The 22,672-nt window shown below is 45.0% G+C and overlaps 2 protein-coding genes across 2 annotated transcripts; both read left to right on the top strand.

The window, feature by feature from the left end:
- The first annotated feature begins 1,939 nt into the window (after positions 1 to 1,939).
- Positions 1,940 to 9,366, top strand: LOC124659789 (LEAF RUST 10 DISEASE-RESISTANCE LOCUS RECEPTOR-LIKE PROTEIN KINASE-like 2.5). Its single transcript, XM_047197600.1, has 4 exons — positions 1,940 to 2,715; positions 7,539 to 7,574; positions 7,825 to 8,890; positions 8,987 to 9,366. The coding sequence occupies exons 1-4, from the start codon at positions 2,031 to 2,033 to the stop codon at positions 9,090 to 9,092; spliced, it is 1,893 nt and encodes a 630-aa protein (XP_047053556.1). The 5' UTR covers positions 1,940 to 2,030; the 3' UTR covers positions 9,093 to 9,366.
- A 4,142-nt stretch (positions 9,367 to 13,508) lies between these two features.
- LOC124659790 (LEAF RUST 10 DISEASE-RESISTANCE LOCUS RECEPTOR-LIKE PROTEIN KINASE-like 2.4) lies at positions 13,509 to 18,679 on the top strand. Its single transcript, XM_047197601.1, has 4 exons — positions 13,509 to 14,396; positions 16,265 to 16,300; positions 16,631 to 17,690; positions 17,790 to 18,679. The coding sequence occupies exons 1-4, from the start codon at positions 13,742 to 13,744 to the stop codon at positions 17,893 to 17,895; spliced, it is 1,857 nt and encodes a 618-aa protein (XP_047053557.1). The 5' UTR covers positions 13,509 to 13,741; the 3' UTR covers positions 17,896 to 18,679.
- Positions 18,680 to 22,672: the final 3,993 nt, after the last annotated feature.

Below are 22,672 nucleotides of genomic sequence, written 5' to 3'. Positions count from 1 at the left end.
GGTCTCTCGTTGGAGTGCAGAGGCGGAGTTGCGAGCGATGGCTCTCTTGACGGCAGAGGTGACTTGGTTACGATGGTTATTGGAAGATTTTGGTGTTTCTGCTGCCGCACCAACTCCTCTCTTGTCTAACAGTACTGGCGCAATCAGCATTGCACGTGACCCGGCGAGTCATGAGCTCACCAAGCACATAGGTGTTTACGCCTCCTTTGTGTGTACTACTGTAGAGGATCAGGTTATGGCTCTACAGCATGTGTCTTCCGAGTTACATTTGGCTGACTTCTTCACGAAGGCCCAGACTAGAGCGCAAGATGGCTTCTTTCTCTCCAAACTCAGTGTTGTTGACCCCCCATGAGTTTGAGGGGGGGTGTTAGAGATGTATAGCCCCTTTTCTTGTATATCCCTATGTATGAGGGGTTTCCTGCACTTTGCCACACATGTACATGTACTGGCCTTTGGCTCTCTGTGAATACTAGTTGCTCATTCAAAACACTCGCGGATGGTCATTTTCTCCATCGGCCGCACCGCCCGATGTTCTACCAGCCGACGCCAAGCACCAGCGCCTCCTCTTCTCGCCTCCTGGCCGCTCGCCAAGCTCCGCCCAGCACTCGCGTCACGACTATGGCCTTCACCTTCTTCGCGCTAGCGCCGGCCACGGCGGTCTCTGACCTCGCACCTCACTAACTCCTCCACGAGTCCATCGAGAAAGCACGGGAGGGGAGTGGATTCGTCATTCGGCGGCCTTTTCCTAACTTTCATGTCTATTAAACGAAACATTATTTTCTTAGATGGTGGCAGTAGCTGTAATTTTAATTGAATCTGAGGAGCAATTCTAAATCGGACGAAAATTTAGGGAGAAACCTTACTTCCTTTATTAGTAGGTAAATATATCTATTAGGTCTGAAGACACTATACAGATGAATGTTTCAACATGGCTTGTACTCTTCCAAACGTCCAATTAGATCTGCATAAGAATGGTCATCATTTCCTAAATTATTTGAATGATTCAAAATTGAACAAACTGCCATAGAAAGAACATTAATATGCAGTGAGCTCCATGACACCACTTATTTTCAAAACAAAATGGAGCCACTCTCATTTGGTTGAACATGGTATGGAACCGACTAGCAATATGATATTCTTGCCATGTGCATCGAGAAAATTCTCTAGCCTTAAAAATAAAGTCGTGTGAGCAAAAAAAATGCTCTAAAAGGTTTTGAAGGTCGGTATAGTCATCCACTTCCACGAGAGCTCCCAAGGCACTCCATGAAGGTGCTGACAGAAGCAGACATAAACATGCTAGTTATTCACCTGCCTTTCGAGCAGGCGGATCAGGGGCCCTCTGCCCAGAAACATCAACTGAAGACATGTGGTAGAAGCAGCTGGTACGCAGCTGAAGCTAGGACTTATTTGTGATGGAGGCTACATGGAATTCGATGGTTTGTTCTTTGCCACCAGTTTAAGTCCTAAAACATTTTGGTTTGTTTGTGCAACAGTCATGTCTTCCATGTTGCCTCTACTACTTCGGGACTCAACGAAGCGTTGTCGTCCGTCTAGAACACTAACCTATGCACTCAGAAGAAATGGTGATGATCTCTAAATGGATAACACTTGGTCATAAACCAGCATAGTTACAGACGTACTGCACAAAAAAAAGGCTCTCTCTCTCTCTCTCTCTCAGAGTGGTTTTGTAAACAATATTCGGCAATTACTAAAGCTTTCTCTTATACCACAGAAAAAGCAAACATCAAATTAACATGTGGATGGTGCTACTGCAGAGACCGGTCCACTGCGTTTTGCCGAACAATACATTGCATCATTCTCTTGAAAAATCTTTCCGAATACCAGTGAACCATTGGTGGAGACTTGTCCACTCTTTGGCCACCGTGTGAAGACCGTCTCCCGGGACGCGTGGATGAAGGTAGCCCAGCACCCCCACTCACTAGCAGAGTATTATCTCTTACAACTATCTCCCAAGGCGGTAAGGCCCCATCACCCCGCCACCATCAGGAAATACCAAATCCTGTGCTGCCATGGCTCTGAGCTACTGGTTCTTCTGGGCCTGGTGGTTACCCCTGATGCTTGCAGTCGCGGCTGAGGAACGAGTGGAAGGTTGCTTGGGCTCCACCAAGACATGCGGCAACCTCACCATCTCCGACCCGTTCTGGCTCACCGACCTGCAGACGGGAAGATCATGTGGTTCTCCGGATTTCGAGGTCACCTGCAGTAACAAGACTCCAGTCCTACGGGGTACCCGATCCGTTGGCTTCGTGATTGTCAATATCACCTACGAAGAACGCAGTATGTGTGCGATTGATGTGGGCAAGCAGGAGTTACTGCACGACTCCAACAGCTGCTATGGCCAGATCTGGAATACCTCCGTCAAACTCGGCAGCTCGTTTCGGATCAGCCCCAACAACTTGAACCTCATGCTGTACAACTGCAGGACAACAGCAGTGTCGGCGGCGGTACGTCGGAAAAGAGCGTTGGCTGAGACAAGACTGAGGTGCGGAAATGAGAGTCAGATGTTCGTCGGCGCAGCAGGGAGTTACAATGAGACGAGCGACAACGCCGGCTACGCTATCGATGGCTGCGAGGCTATCCTCGTGCCGGTGCTGGGTGGTGCAAACGGCAAGGTGAACATGAGTGACTACGAGCATCTCATCAGCGATGGCTTCCTCCTGACATGGGACGGCCTTCCTCCTCTACCCCTTGCACGTAAGTTTGCTCACACGTAAAATCATCTTCAAATCACGGCCGTAGCTACGATTAGCCGCAGTACTTGTTAATGGCAAGCTCACTCGTCGAAATGTTTCTTTTGATATGAACAGAGCATCACCAATAGCCTTTTAAAAATTAACCATTTCCTTTTTCTCATGCTCACCCTTTCCCTTTGCTTTCAAGTGTTGAACAAATTCTCGACAGTAACAGCTCAGCCCTACTGACGACCGGGTAGTCATAGTTTTTGTAGTTATGTAATAATTTATTATGAAAAGATATTCGAAACACTGATTCAAAAACTTAAATTCCTGAGATATATAGGACACGTACCATGGCACTGGCGGTTGTGGGCAGTCACATCGCATCGCTCACACCACATTTCTCAAGACTTATCCCTTGGGTTCTGTGGACTATTTATTTTCCTTTGAAAAATAATTCCTCAATGAGTCAATTCCTTTGGACTCGGTCTTCCACTTTCTCCAATTTGTGTTTGCAGACACCATCCACATGCAACTCCGATCGATGTCAAAAAGGATTTTGCTGTCAGGGACGAATTTCTCCATATCAGTAGTGTCTAGTTCCTCCTAGACATTGTTTCATTTTAACTTTTTTTTTTCGAAATGGGGGTGTGCCCCGGCTTCTGCATCATGAGGATGCACATGGCCACTTATTAGAAAAAGGTTCCAAAAAGTATTGTTTACAACTCACACAACACTGAGGATTGATACAAGAATCAACCATCGAAAACAAAACATACTACGAACTACAACTCAACATAGTCTTCTAGTATGTCACCAACCAGCCTGGCACAAGATATCCTGAGCGACCATCAGGAGTCGTGTGCATCCAGAAGCCATGGCATCCCGCTGTCCCTCCGGGGAAAGTAGAGCCCAAAGCTGGACCCAATGGGAGACCATATGAATAACCTTCAAGAAATGAAAAGATGTTTTTTTATTAAAAATTATATCATTTCTGACCCTCCAAATAGAACAACATAAAGCAGAAACCCCAATCCGGATAAAAGCCTTAGATTGGTCTATCTACTCCATTTAACCAATTACCAAACATATTGGTAATGTTGGTGGGAGGTGGAAGATCATAAGTGAAATTAACCGTAGCCATAAGAGCTTAGCTAAAGGACATTCAATGAAAAGGTGTTGAATTGTCTCCTGTTCCCCACAGAAAACACATTTTGTACACCCATTCCAATGACGTTTAGCTAGATTATCTTTAGTTAATAAAACCTTATTACTCATGAACCACATGAAAATCTTAATCTTAAGCGATACTTTAACCTTCCAGAGATACTTTCGCAAAAAAAAGGTATGGCCAGACATAAGATCTTCATACATGGACTTGACAGTAAACAACCCGTTAGATGTCAACTTCCAAAGAAACCGATCATCCTCGTCATTCAAAGTAACCATCATGAGTTTCCGACATAATTGTAACCAGGAAGTCCATTTACTACCATTCAGTACCCTTCGGAATGTAATATTCAACGGTGGTTGGGCAAGCACCTGTGCAACAGTGACATTTTTACGATGTACAATATTATACAAGGACGGATATTGTTGAGCCAAAGAAGTAGTTCCCAACCAGGTATCTTCCCAGAAGCGGATGGTCATACCATTATCCACTTTGAAAGAGGCCCTTGAAAAAAACTCTTGTTTGACCTCCATCAATCATTTCCAAAAAGGGAAATCAGTAGGCTTAGCTTGTACCTCTGATAATGTCTTATGTCCTAGGTATTTGTTATGTAGCAATTCTTGCCACACCCCGTCTTCGTTAAGAAGTTTAAAGAGCCATTTACTCAATAAGCATCTATTTTTGATTTCGAGCACCTCTATACCTAAGCCCCCTTGATCTTTGGGTCGACAGACAATATTCCATTTTGTAAGGCGGTATTTTTTTTTGTTTTCATCGGACTGCCAAAAGAATCGGGATCTATAGAAGTCCAAACGTTTTCTTACCCCAACAGGTATTTGCAGGAAAGACAACATAAACATCGGTAAGCTAGTTAATACTGAATTAATAAGAACTAGCCTATCACCATAGGATAGTAACTTCCCTTTCCAGCATCCTAATTTACTCTCAAACCGTGTTTCTACCGGATACCAATCCGAGTTCCTTAGTTTTTTGTAGTGGATTGGAATACCCAAGTATCTAAAGGGGAGTTGTCCAGCATCACATCCAAAGATCTGCTTATACTGAGCCTCCTCCTCCTTTGCCTTTCCAAAACAAAAAATCTCACTTTTATGAAAATTAATCTTATGCCCCGATAACTCTTCAAAGAGGCACAAAATTAATTTCATATTAACTGCTTTATTAAGGTCGTGTTCTAAGAATAGGATAGTATCATCTGCGTATTGTAATATAGAGAGTCCTCCCTCAACTAAATGCGGAATTAACCCCCCAACTTGACCATCCTCTTTTGCTCGTTCAATTAAGATGGCAAGCATATCCACTACAATATTAAAAAGCATTGGGGATAAAGGGTCGCCTTGCCTTAGACCTTTCTTTGTCTGGAAATAATAACCAATATCATCATTCACCTTTATACCAACACTACCCCTTGGACAAACTGTTGCACTAATCTAAAAAAATGATTTTTCTGCTGTTTCTATGTATATATTTCCCTCGTATCAAATCAGGTGTGCAAGCAGAAGAAGGCTGCTTACCCGAGCGATACGGCAATCTGACCATCTCCTCCCCGTTCAGCATCGTTTCGGTCACATGTGAGAACAGGTGCGTGAAGCCCGGGTCCGAGGTCCACAGTACCGGCAATGTACCATACCTCGGTTATTACGAGCTTGGGCACGGGGCTCCAGATCATCGACCTATGAGATTGTTGTGCTCGTGTGTCAACTCCAGCGAAAAGAGCGGGGCCGGAATTCTTGATGGCCACAACGCTGAACCAGCAATCAGTCCAGAACAAACCCGTGCTCCCATCGCCTACAACCACCCGGATGGAAGCATCAAACACAGCCTGAACCTCTGGCTCGATGTCAAGATGAAGCCTAGCCCAAGACGGATTCCCAGATTTCTGCACCCAAAACCAGCGCATCCGCGTAGTGCAAAACCCAGGAGCTTCAAGTTTAGAACGCCAAGCCCGCTGTACTGCACCAGGCGACACACCTTTTCCCATGCAACTAGGCACTGGCCGTCATGGACTGCGTCCGAGCCCTTCCAAAAGAAAACCCTAATCTTCTTCTCCAAAAACTGTGCCAGCCAAGAGGGTAGGATGATAGCAATGGAGAGGTAGATCGGGATCGGTGCGAGGACCGACTTGACGAGCACAAGCCGCCCAGCTGAGGTGTAGAAAGAGGCAATCCATGGCAAGAGCTCGCGGTTGATGGTGTCGACGATGGGCTGCAAGCTCGCTCTCGGCAGCCGTTTGTAGGATAAGGGTCTCAGCCACGCTACCGGACTAGGGTCTAGTAGAGGCAGTATTCCGCAACAACACATTTTTCCACGCGGGAGAGCAATATAGCGAAAAGGGCGGCATCAACGGCAGGTACGCTTTATCGTGCAATGACGCGAGCCACTATGAGGAGCTCATCAGCGATGGCTTCCTCTTGACATGGAAGCCACCGCCTGCCACTGGTAGTAGTGGTAACTGGTAAGCTCACTCGTCAAATATGTTTTTTTGGTAGCTACTATGCCAGGCTCCACGCCTAGTATAGGCGCATCAGCGTACCAATTTTGCTCACTTAACCAGGCTTAGGATGATCAAAATCTAGAAAGATACATAAAAAACTACCACAATTCAGGCTTAAAATATCCAACCGAGCGTGCTAACATCGTCACAAAAAACACTGACACTCTTTTCAATCTCTCCACTGCACACAAAAAATGACCAGTCAAGCTTTCAGAGGCATCAGAATATTCAAAAATCAACAGGGATAATATCCTTGTGGTGGATGGGTGAAGCATTTGTTAGCATGTCACGGTAGTGTCCTTACAAATTAAGTGATATGTGAGAGAGATGGCTACGTTTCATGTCCTTGCAGGCTGCAGCTGTCATGTTTTTCTCAGCCATGCAGACTGAAATGTATTTGACTAAGACTAGATTTCGTTCCACATTCCTATTTCTCAGCAACAACTTCTCTCATCAGCTATTCGTGTTTTCAAAGTCATTAATTTTCTCATACATACCCTATTTCAATTTCGATAATATGGTGTAGTATACTTTATACAAACAGAATTCTAAGGTTTCTTTATTTTATTATGCCATAAGAAGAATTCTTCCATTCTCTTTTTCTTCGGTTGCAGGAAAACCCAAACTTTTCTAAGGAGCGCAATTCCTAGTAAAAAAATCCAACGTCAAAAGGGGTTTTTCCAATAGAACTATGGAAAATTTGTGCTATTTGACTCGTTGGTAGAGAGATGTTATTTAATTAACTCATGCTTATATATCAGAGTTTATGAAAACTGGTTATTTTTTATTGTTCAATAATAATAGCACAAAAAGATTCCATTACTACATCCTCGCACTAGTTCATCTTAATGAGTATGATATACAGTCTGGTAAAATGAACACAAACAGAGTATTTCCCACAATTATCTGGATGTTAAATCTCCATGGGCCTATAATTCTCATATCGTATCAAACCCGCAACTAGCAGCATAGTTGTCAATCAAAACAAAGACAAACATGTAATCCAAGTTCTTCGCTATCTTGCGACACATCTTTTTCTTTTATTGGCAAACATTCCAGATTCAAATATGGTGTGTGTTTCTTTGCTTTGGAAAAGCAACCAATATTGGATGACTGCACGATATTTCTTTTTTGGACTAAATATGATGCAATATTCCAGGTAGCAAGTGGACTGGCAGGAAGATAATACTAATTGGTATGCACCAAAACTTTTAAAAATAATCATTTCAGGCTCAGTTGTTGACCATTACTCATTTTTTAACATAATACTAGTATTTATAATCATTAGGCTTTGATTCAGATTTGAAACAAGCAAACTGTCAGCATGTGCACAATGCACGGCTTGTTACTTCGAGCAAATATCTCTGGACTTTAGCTTGTTACCACTTCTTCTATGATGTGCTCTTTCTCATTATAAAAGGAATTAATATATTCTTCAATCTCAGTTCTGACATCAGCAGCTGCAGCCTTGATCTTTCCATGCATTTATGTACTGACCTGGCATAGAAAGGGGGAAAGACTATGTTTTATCCTCTGCAAGAAGACTAGCAGTAGCACGGAACGGAATTACGAGGCCATGATAATATCTTACGGATCCCTAGCTCCAAGAAGATACATGTACTCAGAGGTAATGAAGATAACGTCTTCTCGCAATGATCAGCTTGGAAGAGGTGGTTATGGTGTGGTTTTCAAAGGAAGACTGCATGATGGTCGTCTGGTTGCTGTGAAATTCTTGCATGAATGCAAAGGAAACGGTGACGAGTTTGTCAATGAGGTTATGAGCATTGGTAGGACCTCTCATGTTAATGTTGTTAGTTTACACGGGTTTTGTTTGGAGGGATCAAAACGAGCGCTTATATATGAGTACATGCCCAATAGTTCCTTGGATAAGTACATTTACTCAGAGAACCCCAAAGAAATGTTAGGATGGGAGAGGCTCTATGCCATAGCAATTGGGACTGCACGTGGCCTAGAATACTTGCACCATAGCTTTAATACACGCATCGTCCATTTCGATATCAAGCCTCAAAATATTCTTCTAGACAAAGACTTTAGCCCAAAGATTGCTGATTTTGGTCTCGCTAAACTGTGTCATACAAAGGAGAGTAAGCTTTCAATGACTGGTGCCAGAGGAACAATTGGATTCATTGCTCCAGAAGTTCACTATCGAACCTTTGGAGTGGTTTCAACAAAGTCAGATGTTTATAGTTATGGAATGATGCTGCTGGAAATGGTTGGAGGCAGAAGAAACGTAAAATCAATTGTTGGAAAATCCAGCGAAAAGTATTTTCCAGATTGGATTTACGACCACTTTGCACAAGATGATGGACTCCGAGCATGTGAAATCACAGGTGAATTTGAGGAAATCGCAAGAAAGATGATCATAATTGGCTTGTGGTGCATCCAAGTATTACCTATGTATCGCCCCACTATAACAAAAGTTCTAGAAATGTTCGAGAGAAACATAGATGATCTTGAGATGCCACCGAAGCAGAGCTTCTGTGAACTACTGTAAGACATTTCTCCCACATTTTTGTCTCTTTATTTTTCCGCAAATTTATTAGTATTTTGCAATAACTTGACCTATGCGCTTATCTCTCATCCCAGTGAAAGTTCAGCTCACAACATGGATGTGCAAAGTGCAACTTCTACCAGATCTGAGGAGATAAGCCTTGTGGATTCAAAAAACCTACAACGGTTACGAACTCTTTGAGCTCATAAGCCATTGTGAATCCAAAAAAACACAAAATGATTTCCAACTATTTAAGGTGGCATGTACTACGGTACTTTCTGATATAACAAGCGCAGCAAAAATCGGCATTGTATCATACAACATATTCCATGTATGCATGACCTCCCTAGAGTCAACCACATCTTAGCGTCCGTATCTCTTACCTACCAGAAAAGGAATAGCTTGGGTGCCCGATGATTTTTGTATTCCAAGTTTCTACCGCTAAAAAGCATTGGTGCTAATGACAGAGGCACGCAGCTACCATTACTACAAGACCTTGAAGGCTACCGGAGGCGATTCAGGCTCTAATCAAAAGTTCAAAACTACAATTTCAGAATCTGGATGCACAAAGTGTATATCCATCTAAAATATTTTTTGCATATAGAATTTCCAGGGGGCAAAACAGACGCAAAATAACCGTGGAATCTGAATGCATAAACTTACTTGGTCCTCTTCTGCACATGCTCTTCGCGGTCCTCTTTCCCTCATGGGGGCCAACATTCCGCATGCCCGCGTCGCCGACCTCCGCCATATCTGACGAGGGTTTGTGCTACACCGCGGGAAGCAATGACTTCCGGGGTCTCGCACTCACCGTCCTAGCCGCCGCCGCTTCCGAGCGGCTCCGCGTGGCTGGAGGCTAGCGATTGCTCGGCCATTTTTCCCCGTGGCAGGAGACGGCCGCGGCGAGGCTGCAGCGGCGCCAGCACGGGGACGAGCACGGCCGGAGATGGAGGTGGGAATCAGGGGCGTCACCGGCGGACCAGCGGCGGCGAAACACAAATCCACGGCGAACAACGTCGGCAGGCTCGGGCTATAGGGCCTTCTGGAGGTCCCTGCAAGCCCAAACAAACTCTCCTTTTCCCCTTTTGTTTTTTTAATTAAGATCAACGCGCGTTGTACTAATTCACCATGGATAATTTGGTACAGACACTTTTTTCAAACGTAAGACACAAAATGTCCAGCTTTAAATTAATAAAGCAACACGGTCAGGTTACAAAGACGCTGAAAAACAGCTTATAACTCACACAGACACCAGCAAACATAAGGTAAACCAGAAACTAGTTAAAGCATGTGGAACCCTCCAACACGATCCAAGCAACAGGGAGCGGGAAAGGGGAAACTTGGGGTGGGATCATCAGCTTTGCTTGGGAGAATTTACGGCTGGACCAAGAGGGCGAGTCATCACATGTCCATTCTCTTCTGTGGCCGGAGAGGGACCCCTGCCCTCCTCGCCCTGGCTCGAAGGACGCCGTACCGCCGCCCATGGAGACACGCTCACCCAGAGCAGAGAAGGGACTAGGAACCAGACTGTCAAACTGAGCCAACACCAGAGCCCACCCAAAAGCTATGTGGAGCACACCACGAAGAGACGAAGCTGCAGGGCGAGGACGCTGAAGAGTATGAGCTATGAAGGAGATGAGAGGTGATAGAGCCGAGCCTCGGGGCATCGCCTGTGAGGGAGAAGCATCGTGCTCCTGTCGTCCCGCACCCGAGCGAGTGCAGAGCACGAACCAGCGAGCATCCAAAGGGATTGCAGGAGCCAGACCCTAGAGCTCAGCATCGCCACCACCGCTCAAACCACGACCATGGCGCTAACCACCAGAAAACAGCGCCAACCCACAACCCCAACTGACACAAGGCGACACCTTTAGGAAGGTGACGGCGCACGGGGCGTGGCTGCCGCCAATCCAATGGATTTGGGATTTCTCCCGGGTTTCAGGAAGGGGAAGGGATGGCGGAAAGCTACCTCGACGGCGCTCTAGGAAGAACACGACGCCCACTGGCGTCGCCACCATCGCGGATGACATAGCCAGCCAGGGATTTTTCCCGGAATCCGCACCACCTCCAGCACCCAGCCTGGCACCAGATCGGCCGCCAAAACCATTGGAGCTACACCGTGGGCGCCCGCGGCCGCGTGCCCGCGTCGCCGACCTCCGCTACACCGTGGGAAGCAATCACTTCCGGGGTCCTGTACTCGCCGCTTCCGAGCGGCTCCGCGGGGCTGGAGGGTACCGATTGCTCGGCGATTTGCCCCGTGGCGAGAGACGGCCGTGGCGAGGCTGCAGCAGAGCCAGCAGGTGGACGAGCCGGCCGGAGATGGAGCGGGGGATCAGGGGCATCACCGACGGGCCAGCAGTGGTGTAACACGAATCCACGGCGAACAAGGTCGGCAGGCTCGGGCTATAGGGCCTTCGGGGGGGCCCGAGGGCCTACAAGCCCAAACAAACTCTATAGGTGCGTAAAACACAGGCAGCAACCACATGGCCCAGTTTGTTCTAACATCCCAATCACTTTCCTTCCCCCCCCCCCCTTTTTTTTTGAGATGCCCTTTTGCTTTTTAATTAAGATCAACCGCGTTCTACTAGTTCACCAAAGCACGCACGAGTAAGAAGACAACCGCTGCCTCACCCTAGCCGCCTCCACTTCATCCTCCTCTATAGATCGGTTCTCCCTTCTCCGATTAGCTTCGCCAGCATCGAGAGGAGTGGAGAATCTATACTTAGGTATTTTGATAAAAGTAGTGTTTTTATTAGATTATTTTAGGATTTTAGTAGCCCTTTTCTTGTTAGTTTTCACTTAATGCAGATGACATCGTCTGCAATGAGTGACATAGGGCCATTCGTTCGGCAACGTGATCTCCTTCTCGGCGTCAATGATGATGTTGAAAGATTACAGTTCTCTAGGTATGAGTCTTCAGATCTTGCTTTGCCAGATCGACTTTGGATCTTTTCTCATGGTTGCCACGGGGAGGATTATTCTCGCGGTTTTTGTCTCAGCGGCTATGTCCTCTACAATGGCAATTTGTACTATCGGCTCTCCAATGACGTTGACAGGCTGGTCGATTATTATTTCCTATTATACTGGTGTTGGTACTCTTGCCGGATGTTAATTGACTATTTTAATGGTTACGTGTGTGCACATAGCTTTAGTATTACACTTTAAATTAAAATTAATGGGTACGTCTATGATTTGTAATCTATCTTTGGATATCTTCAGAAAAGTATATAATTATGTCTTAGAAGAAGAAAGAGTTTGAAGACCTCAAAGATATGCTAATATCATTTAGGCTTTATTTTGTAATTGTTGAAGACGGCTCATGTATCTCTACCATATACCGTTTGAATAATTTGGTACAGGCACCATGCATTAGTCGTTCAATCATACGAGGATGAATTGATCTTGTAGACCAGGTTCAGACTGTCTTAAACCTGGATGATTCTATCTGAACTTCCATCCACGGCAGACATCAGTGCAAACCCACGGCAGGTTCAAGGTAACAAACATTGTCAAGGAAGGACATCAACCCAACAAAAATATGCCATGCTCATCACGCACCAGAGCTCCAGCACCCATGCGCCGGAGACCACAAGTTCAGAGCTGCATAAAAGTTCACCATAACCATACATCCAGGCGGTGGACGTCACTTTGGAATAGAAGCTGGAGGCCCACACCTGGTAGAAGGATATGTTTTGAAGGAGTTACAGGATCATATTTAACATAGGCATGAGTCTTCTCCAGAGAGATTGTGTAAACAATAGCCAGTAAACAATAAAGCTCTATCTTACCACAGGGAAAAAAACAAATATCAAAATAGCGGAACAAGACCACAGAGAATGAACAAGGCACCACAACATTTTGCAGATTGGATTTGCGACTAGGTATTATGGTGCCCACACTAAGTCAATCGAAAGTCCACTGCTGGCAATCACATCCAAGCGCACCTCTCCAGTGGATTCTGCTGAACACTCTTGAAAAGTCTGAAGACCGTCTGCAGGACGTGTGGACCAAGGTAGCCAGCACTCAGCCCACTAGGCACGGTATTCTCTGTTCTATCTCCCCACACCCCATGACCACAGCTGCAAAAAAATTCCAAATCTAAAAAATTGTGATGGTTCCGAGCTGCTGCCTTTCCTGCTCCTGGTGGTGACTATCAACTTATCAAGGTACATCTCTTCTGCTCCTGGTGGTGAGACAAACCACCCATGCACACTCTGGTTGAAGAGCCCTACCAGCTGCCAGACCTCCCCATCGCCGGGATCACTGCAATTATCCTGCCATGCCATGTAAAGATGAAAGTTAAAGTGCAGGTAATGGGCAAATCCTGGAGTTCACAAAGTACCAGTATACACATTACACACAAGAAAATGGCTCTCTCTCTCCAGAAAAACTGTATGAAGAATATTCAGTAGTCAACAAAGCTATCTCTTCCCACGAAAATAAACATTGAATTAATGTTCCCAGATACAACACCACCACACAAAAGTGTTTGCAAATTGCTTCTGCTGTAATATTACGTGCCATGGTACTCCTGGGGAAAAGTACATTCAGTTAATGGAATTCCACTATGGGCAGTCACATCCAATCGCACTGTAGAGACTTGTCCACTGGGATTCTGCCAAACTGTCGAAACATCACCCCAGAACCAGTCAACAAGTTAGTCTTTTGGTCACCGTGTGAAGCTAGTCTTTTGGCCGCCGTGTGAAGCTCGTCTCACAGGATTTGTGCACCAAGATAGCCTAGCGCCCCGAATCACTAGCAGAGCATTCTTATTCTCACTTACTTCCATCTTCCGAGGCGGCCAGGGTCCAGCACCCCGCTCACTAGCAACAAATTCCAAATCCTGTGCTGCCATGGCTCCAAGATACTGGCTCTTCTTGGCCTGGTGGCTACCGCTGATGCTGGCCGTCGTGGTGGCTGAGGAGCAAGCGGAAGGCTGCTCGGCTACGAGCTGTGGCAACGTCACCATCTCTGACCCATTCTGGCTCTCTGATTGGCAGACGGAAAGATCATGTGGTTCCCCGGATTTCGAGATCACCTGCCTTAACGACACTCCAGTTCTACCAAGCTCTGTACCCAGCGTTGGATTCACAATCATGGACATCTCTTATGAGGAAGAGAGCTTGCGCGTTGTGGATGTCTGCAAGCTGACATTGTTGCAAGCCTCCAACAGCTGCCAAGTAACGGTCTGGAACACCTCCGACAAGCTGGGCATCCCGTTCAAGATCGACCCCATCAACCTGAACCTCGTGATGTACAACTGCACATCGGCTTCCATGGTACGTCGGGACAGAGAGCTGGAGCAGACAAGAATGAGGTGTGGGAACGAGAGTCAGGTGTTTGTCCGCACGGAAGGGAGTTACGATGAGACGAGGGCTATGGAGGGCTGCGACACTCTCGTAGTCGTGCCGGTGCTGGGTGGTGCAAATGGCAAGGCAAACACGAGCGACTACGAGCAGCTCATCGGCGGCGGCTTCCTCTTGAAATGGCAGCGTGCACCTGTCAGTGGTAAGTTCAGTCATCAAATTGTTTTGTTTGTTCACTTAGCATTCTAATACTAAACTATAAATAATAAATGCACATATCTTTTGTGGATCAAGCTCGAGGAGCTTGGAAGGATGGAAGAAAACTTACCCTTTTTTCACTGAACTTCTTGAACTTCATAAAATTTATTTATGGAATAAGAAGAGCGGCTTCGGTGGGAAACTTTGATAAGCTACTTCCCACCCTTAGGAATCAATCAAGTTCTTTCTCTCCTCCTAGAAATAGGCTTTCACCCTCACTTTATAAATAATGCCCATGGCCGAACCGATAAACAGTGATTTATAAATAAAGCCCACGGCTGAACCGATACAAAGTGATGAGAAAACTCTATTACAAAGTGAATCACAGTTAAACAAGAAAGAACATGGAAAACCAAACTTGTCACTGAAGACCGAGACTTGGGGAGACCGGAGCTCCACCATGATGCCCCCAAGAGGGTCACGGCGCGCGCTGCGTCGCTATCATTTAGACCAAGACAGAAGTTTTCACCTATAGCCCACACGGTGCACTGAGTCACCTGCGTAGTCCACCTTCCGAGGCTGCCGCATCTGCATCCAAGATTTCCCACACTTGACATGGCAGACGCCACGACGACAAATCCATCGGAGCGGGCTGGGAAGGTCCGAGCCAGCCAACCAGCCCTTAGACGGCGGGGGCTTAAACAGGCAGGACGAGCATCCGCCGGCCAAGCCCACAAAACCTGAAAGAACGATTACTAGGCAAACGCTAGATCTAGGCCCCTGGCCTGGATCCGACACATTAGCCACACCGTGGCTGGGGAGGGGGTGGGGCATGAAACCCACACATGGCCAGCTCTGCCAGACACCATCCATGTGCTTCCCGGCCATCCTCACACCCCACCGCGGCACGCCAGACGAGATCTCCGCAGCTATAGTGCACCGCTGACCCTCGGACAGGTGCACATAGCCAACAGCCAGATCTGAGTTCTGGCCATAGCCCGCCGGACCTAGAGCGGGCCCGAATGCTGATGGTCATGATGTGTCCAATGATCGTGGACAGAAAGCTCAATCAGATGATCCAGTTGGAATTATGATTTTGGCCAGATTTAGCCAGGAAGGATTTGCTCCAGTGCAAGTTGTGTGGTCAGAGAGTGGGACGGCTGCGGCGGCACCTTTCTGGGGTTTCAGTGATGTGTATAACTATGTGGATAACTGTCTAGAGGCATCTGTGGAAATTAAGAAAGAAATCCATGACTTCTTAAACACAAGGAAGTTCAGAGCTCTCAAGCGATATTTAGACGAGAAGGATGAAGATGAAATTCAAAGACATCGTTCCGTCATGTAGACGAGATCATTTGAGACCTATGTCATGATGTTCTAGGTTCTAGAATTATTATTTATGTAACTTGTGTTGAACTTATGTCAGTTTTAGTTATTAAATCTCTTATTTGTCTGTCACGTATGATAGTATTTTGTACTAGCGACTGCTGAAGTACATGTCAACTGTCGAACATTAGTCTAGACTAATCACGGCTACTCTATGAGTCGGTACAACTCGGCTCGACTCGTGGACTCGCAATTCTTAAGTGTATGCAATCGCTATATTGGGTATCAAATCTAAACAGGCCTATAATTGAAGTTTGTTTTGGCGAACTTCCATTTGAGCTACATAGTTGTTCAATACCTCAATCAAACAAAAGTCTCAATACTCCATGTTCTATTGTTCTTCGTTATTTTGCAACGTGTTTTTCTATTTCATCACAGAATATTGAAGATTCATATACTTACACCTTTCTTTCTTTTGGAAAAACAACAAACATAATACTATTGAACAATATAGTTTTTACTAATAAATTATATGTTATATTCCAGGTAGAAAGAGGGCCTTCAGGAAGATCATGTTAATAGGTATGTTAAAACATTTTCTATCTTTTCGTACGGGATGATTTAAAGATTAGTAGTTCAGTAATAGTGTTTTCTATGATGAAATGCTAACTTTAAAATTTATCTTGTAAGTAGTCAATGAAAAATGGTTCTAAAATTTAAAACTGAAACAAGAAACTCTCATTTCTGCATAATGCATGACTGTGCAACTTATGGTCTTTAGCTTGTTGGTACTATTGCCATAATGAACTCTTGAAGAAAGAGAAAGTTAAACTATTGATCATCTTGGTAATCATAATGAATGTATAATAACTTCTGATTTACAAAAGGAAATAACATGTGCTTCCATCTCAGCTTTGGCATCAGCAGCTGCAACCTTGCTCTTTACATGTATTTATTTCCTGATATGGCATAAAAAGGGCAAACGACTATGGTTTCTCAAGAAGACAAGTAGCAACAATGAAAAGAATTATGAGGCCATGATAGTATCTTATGGATCCCTAGCGCCAAAAAGATACATATACTCAAAGGTAATGAAGATAACGTCTTCTCGCAGTGATCAGCTTGGAAGAGGTGGTTATGGTGTAGTTTACAAAGGAAGACTACATGATGGTCGTTTGGTTGCTGTAAAATTCTTGCATGACTGCAAAGGAAATGGAGATGAGTTTGTGAATGAGGTTATGAGCATTGGCAGAACCTCTCATATTAATATTGTTAGCTTATTTGGGTTTTGTTTGGAGGGATCAAAACGAGCTCTTATATATGAGTACATGTCCAACGGTTCCTTGGATAAGTACATATACTCAGGGAACCCAAAAGAAACTTTAGGATGGGAGAGGCTCTATGCGATAGCAATTGGGATTGCTCGTGGCCTAGACTACTTGCACCATGGCTGTAATTCTCGGATTGTTCATTTCGATATCAAGCCTCAGAATATCCTTCTAGACAAGGATTTTACCCCAAAGATTGCTGATTTTGGTCTAGCTAAATTGTGTCATGCAAATGAGAGCAAGCTTTCGATGACTGGTCCTAGAGGAACAATTGGATTCATCGCTCCGGAAGTTCACTATCGAAACTTCGGTGTTGTTTCAACAAAGTCAGATGTTTATAGTTATGGAATGATGTTGTTAGAGATGGTTGGGGGAAGGAAAAATGTGAACTCAATGGCAAAAAGTTCCAGCGAACAATATTTTCCAGATTGGATTTATGACCACTTCGCAGCAGATGATGGATTGCAAGCATGTGATGTCAGAAGCGAAATTGAGGAAATGGCAAAAAAGATGACCTTCATTGGCTTGTGGTGCATACAGATACTACCCATTTATCGCCCTACAATAGCCAAAGTTCTAGAAATGTTCGAGAGAAGCTTAGATGAAATGGAGATGCCACCAAAGCAAAACTTTTGTGAACTACTGTAAGATATTTATGAACATATTTAAGTTTTTCTTCAGTGAAGTTATTCTGCAAAGATATTTTTAAATAATTTGACCTACATCTTTATGTCTCATTCCAGTGAAGATTCAGCTCAGAATATGAGCGTACAAAGTGCAAGTTCGACCATTCCTGAAGACATAAGCCTTGTGAATTCAAAAAGCCTTGAAGAGTTACCAAGTCATTGAGAAGGTTGGCTCTATGTACTAGATTCAGAAATTAGACAGAAGTAATGAAACTCAACCTTGTATCGTGAAACAAATTCCATGAATGTACGGACTAAATTAAGGGTGGCACTATGTGGAACAAACAGGCTCAGATAAATATATCTTTAAAGTTCCATTGATATTGTCCAAGTTAGAAGATGGATCATCTAAAGATTAACTCATCACAAATTCCCACCATTATTATTGGGAAAGGGTGCAGAGAAGAAGAGGTATGATGTGATACCTTTTTGTTCATCATAGATAGGAGTATAGGATTAGTGGTGATGAAACTGGAAGTTGCCGATTCTCTTGCACAAAATAGTTAGTTCTGTCAAATAGTTAACTCTGGCTTCCGTTCAGAAGTAGTATGTCACCGACTCAACAGGAAACTGAAAAGGGGGGCAATAGCAGGCACTAAATAATGTTTCGACTTTTAGAATACCAGGCATGGTTCTAACACTTTCACATACACACATGATCACGATTCACATGGGAGGCACCCAAAGCCATTAGAGATTACTGTATTGACTATTTGGTATGGATCAAAACGGGAGGAAAACCCGATCCTAGACAACTGGTGTTTAAAATACCAGCCATGATTGTAACAGCCAACAATTTACATGGTGACAACTGAAGCTGTTTTAAGATTGCTTCATTATATCCGAAGCTATGGACCAAACACAGGGACGGGGATTACTTGATGTTCATGTGAGCTTGGCGTGCTAAGTCCCAACAGCAAACGTGGTCAGATTCCTATGCCGTAGGACTTTCACTGATAGAAATCTAGCTAAATACCTAATGAACATCATCTAGGCTGTAACAACGTGCATTAAGCGTATCAATCGCATTTTTTACATAGATGGGAATTCCTATTGGGCAAAATAATCTTGGAAGCTGAAGGCAGAAACTTACTTGCTCCTCCTCTGAACATGTTCGTCGCGACCACCCAAGCAAACAGCACTGCCTCTTTGCTCCCGTAGCTGGAGACGGCCGCGGCGCCGAGCTGGGGTAGGAGGCTAGCGGTTGTTCGGCCATTCCTCCCGTAGCTGGAGCCGGCGGCGGCGGTTGGAGCGGGGAATCGGCGGCGGCGGCGTAACGCGATCCAGACCGAACAAAGTCGGCAGGCTCGGGCTAATTCCGAACAAAGTCCATGCAGGCCCAATGAAGCTCTATAGATGGATGTGTGCGTACCACCCAGGTAGCAACCATTCGGCCCAGTTTGTTCTAACAACCCAATCTCATCCATCACTTTCATTTTCGCCTCTTTTTTTGGTACTAGCAGAAGTGCCCGTGCGTTGCGACGGGTCTAAAGCATCCATCTGTCCAAAAAAAAGTGTGTACGTGCGGGTTTTTCAATACACATTATCAAGTGAGGGAAAATTGCATTGGAAAGACGCAAACTAAAATCTATCTTCTCTTTAATATTTTTACCTCCAATGAGCTAAGTGAATGTACAAAATGAAGATAACATATGCTGAATATTATTGGGTTTGATTCCGTACGATGAGAGAGAAATAGCTTTTCTACATTAAAGTGCATTGGAAAGATAGAAGTACACTCTTTTATGGATAAAGTTTGAGGCTAAACGTCCACTTATATGAAGACAGAGGAAGTACTTCAATTTTGGTTGTATCGTTATAAAATCATCAAGCAACAAATCACTCGTTAAATATATACAAAGATGCTAAAATAAATTAAATCTTGTTAAATTAACCAAATCAGAACAAATGAACATCGACAATGCGAGGAGAGTATTCCTCGTGGGTTTGGGTTTGGTGCTCGCCCCTTGCAAAAAAAGAGGTTTGGTGCTCTTTAACGCCTTGTTGCGTTGATACCTGCAACATGGACGGGTTGAGGAGTAATTAGACACTAATTTCCTCCAGTGTAATTCGCGTTGTTGCGCTGATTAGCCGACACCTGCTCTCCTATTTACACACTTCATCGATCTTTCTCCAACATCGGCGTTGGCGTCGGTGGTAGTCTTCCACCGATATTGGGTCACTGGATCGAACATGTAATCCTCCTACTTCTCGGCGTTGTCTTGTCTCCCTGTTCTTCGGCCGCTGCATTCATGCCCACAATTCTTCAACAATTTCATGGTGCTCCACTGCCTAAAAATACATATATGAAGAGTTGCTTCAAGGTGGTCGATCTAGGCACATAGTACTCGTCCTCGAGAGGGCCTAGAGCTCAGGGGAGGGTAGGTTTGGGGCTGTGTCGGCCCGCGCTCCAATAACATGTTGGCAATGCTTCTCATGGCACATCCTAGAAGCTCGCCCGGCAGGGGTAGAGCTAGCATGTAATCAATGGTGTCAACTAACACCAATGATATTTTGTTAACCCTCCTAAAAAATCAGAAAAAATTCCTAACTATGTGTAATGCCACCTAGTTAATATAGATGGCTGACACCAATGGCAAAAAATTTCTAGCTTTGTAGCTGTTGCCTGGTGTTCATGCCGCACGTGTTCTGCCGCACCTCTTCTGCGTGACCCGTCGACCAGCGGCAACCACTCGTCGCGTGGCTCGCGCCAAACAAAGCAATATGTTTTGTTCTCGTTAGATCAACGAGCGAAAACAAAGCATTTTTTCTTAAGCGGTGGCATTGTTGTAATTTCAACTAAAAAGATATATGCGTGTTGCGTCGGGTCGTGTAACAATTTATGCAAAATCGGTCATCCCAGGAGTAGACCCCCACAAGGCCTTTTTATTTATATTTTTCTGAAAATAAATTAAAAAGGAATCTAGGAAGAAAAGGAGGTAGCCATATATGTTCCTGTTCGGTCCATCAGCCAAACCGGTACCAAATTAGCAATCCCCAGGCCAGAGCCGCGCTCCGCCGTCCTCCTCGAGGTCCTCATCCAAATTCTCTCTAGCCGGGTACTTTTCTTTATAGCCTGGGCGGCAGATCTTTTCCAATCACCATGCTTATCCTCACATCGTCCTTTTAGAAGAGGAACCAACGTCCTCTTTCAGTTCTCCTTTCAGATTTCAACACCGTGCAGCTTTTAGGCAGCCGATTTCAGACCAACCAATGTTGCTCCTTTTGATTCACCTTGCTGATATTCCAGGCAAATTCAAACGTATATAAACTGGTGGAAATCATTGTGAGGGAGCGATGTGGGACTATTTAACACAGAATGTCTAGCGATTTTTTGGATGAATTGGATTGATGCTTTGCCTGCAAGCGCTTCTGCGAACGATCGGGCCGGCCGTCCGTGACTTTCTTTGTGGGCTTAGTTCGGTGTTGAGAAGGGCCCAGTTCGGTGACGAGAAAGACAGCTGCACAGCACGTTTTTTCTTTTGAACCGTTTTCACTTCCCGGTGGCATTTTCTGTAAAATGTAAATTGGTGGGAGGGTAAAATTGTCCAAGAAAAAGTTGGACGAAAATTTTAGTAGAAACCTTAGCTCCTTTATTATTAGGTATAGATAAGAATCATGCCTGCGACTGCGTTCTATTAATTCACCGCAGATAATTCCATACAATATGCTAAAGAAAAAAGATAATTCGATGCAAACAAGGTGCACCTCCCACCCCACACAGCTCCAGCACCATGTCAGGATCTGCAAGTCCTCGACAAGAGCTTCGAGGGGGAGGAAGGAGAGCGCCCGATCAGCTCAGATCTACAACAACTAGGGAAAATAAATTTGGAAAGGGTAAAATGATAAATAAAATTTTGGTTTTTCATAGGTTGGCCTCCCAGCCACCCACGCACCTCCTTTTATAGCAACAAGGAAAAGCACCCAAGCTGGTTTAACTCACTAATGACTGATTACAACGATTTTAACGTACTAATGAGCTCTGTTGGGCGGAGGAGGGAGGCATGGAGGCCTGCCTTGTTCTTCGAGCACCAATGCATTGATCTGCTTCATGTCGGCCTTCGATGAGTTTTGGTCTTCATCGCAGAGATTTTCGTAGTTTGGCGTGGGGTGCCACTGGATATCAAGAGCATTATCAATGCGATCATGCGTGCCCTTACCTTCATCCATAAGGGCTCGATGCCATGAGACATATCTTAATTAATATAGTCTATTTAGATCTCCATGAAACTGACAGAGGTGGATAAAACCATGGTGGTTGCAATCGGAGAATGGTAATGGTGAAGAGGGTAGTGGTTCAGATGAAGACAATGCGGCACGGGTTCTTCCTATATGTCGGTATTTTGCGACTTGTAGCAACAACCTTGGAAAGCAGGAGTGGCAGCATAGATGGACTATATTCTTAGTGGTGCTCCTCAAGTGCCCAGACACGATTTTCAGGGTGAAAACCCAAGGTCTAGCGTTTATTGGTTGTACCTATACCTGGCCATATGTCGGGCTGGGCCGAGGAAAGCCTGATGCTAAAAAATCAGGCCCAAGCCCGGACCGACCAAATACCCATTATACCCATCGGGTTGTCGGGCCGTGGGCCGGCCCTATTATTAAATGGACTTTTCAGGCTACCTAGGACCAGGCGGCCCGGGTGTCGGGCCAACATTTTTAGGCCCAGGACCGAGTTTTTCGGGCTGGGCTTCGGGCCGGGCCTCGGGCCGGGCTGCACCTGGCAATAGCCTTGCAAAAGGCATTGTTTGCAACGACAATCCTGGTGTATTGTTTTCTTCTTGGAGCCGTTCCTTTTGGACAATCTTGATTGTAGTCCCGATGCTATCTTCGGTGGTGGTTTGAGTGCTACTATTGCGAGTGGTTTCATCACCAGGGCAGTGTTTTTGTTTTCTTTTTTCTCTTTTTCTCTTGGCTGTGTGTACCCTTGATGTCTTTGT

The sequence above is a fragment of the Lolium rigidum genome, chromosome 6, assembly GCF_022539505.1.
Source record: "Lolium rigidum isolate FL_2022 chromosome 6, APGP_CSIRO_Lrig_0.1, whole genome shotgun sequence".
NCBI lineage: Eukaryota > Viridiplantae > Streptophyta > Magnoliopsida > Poales > Poaceae > Lolium > Lolium rigidum.
This window is presented reverse-complemented; position numbering and strand designations above follow the sequence as displayed.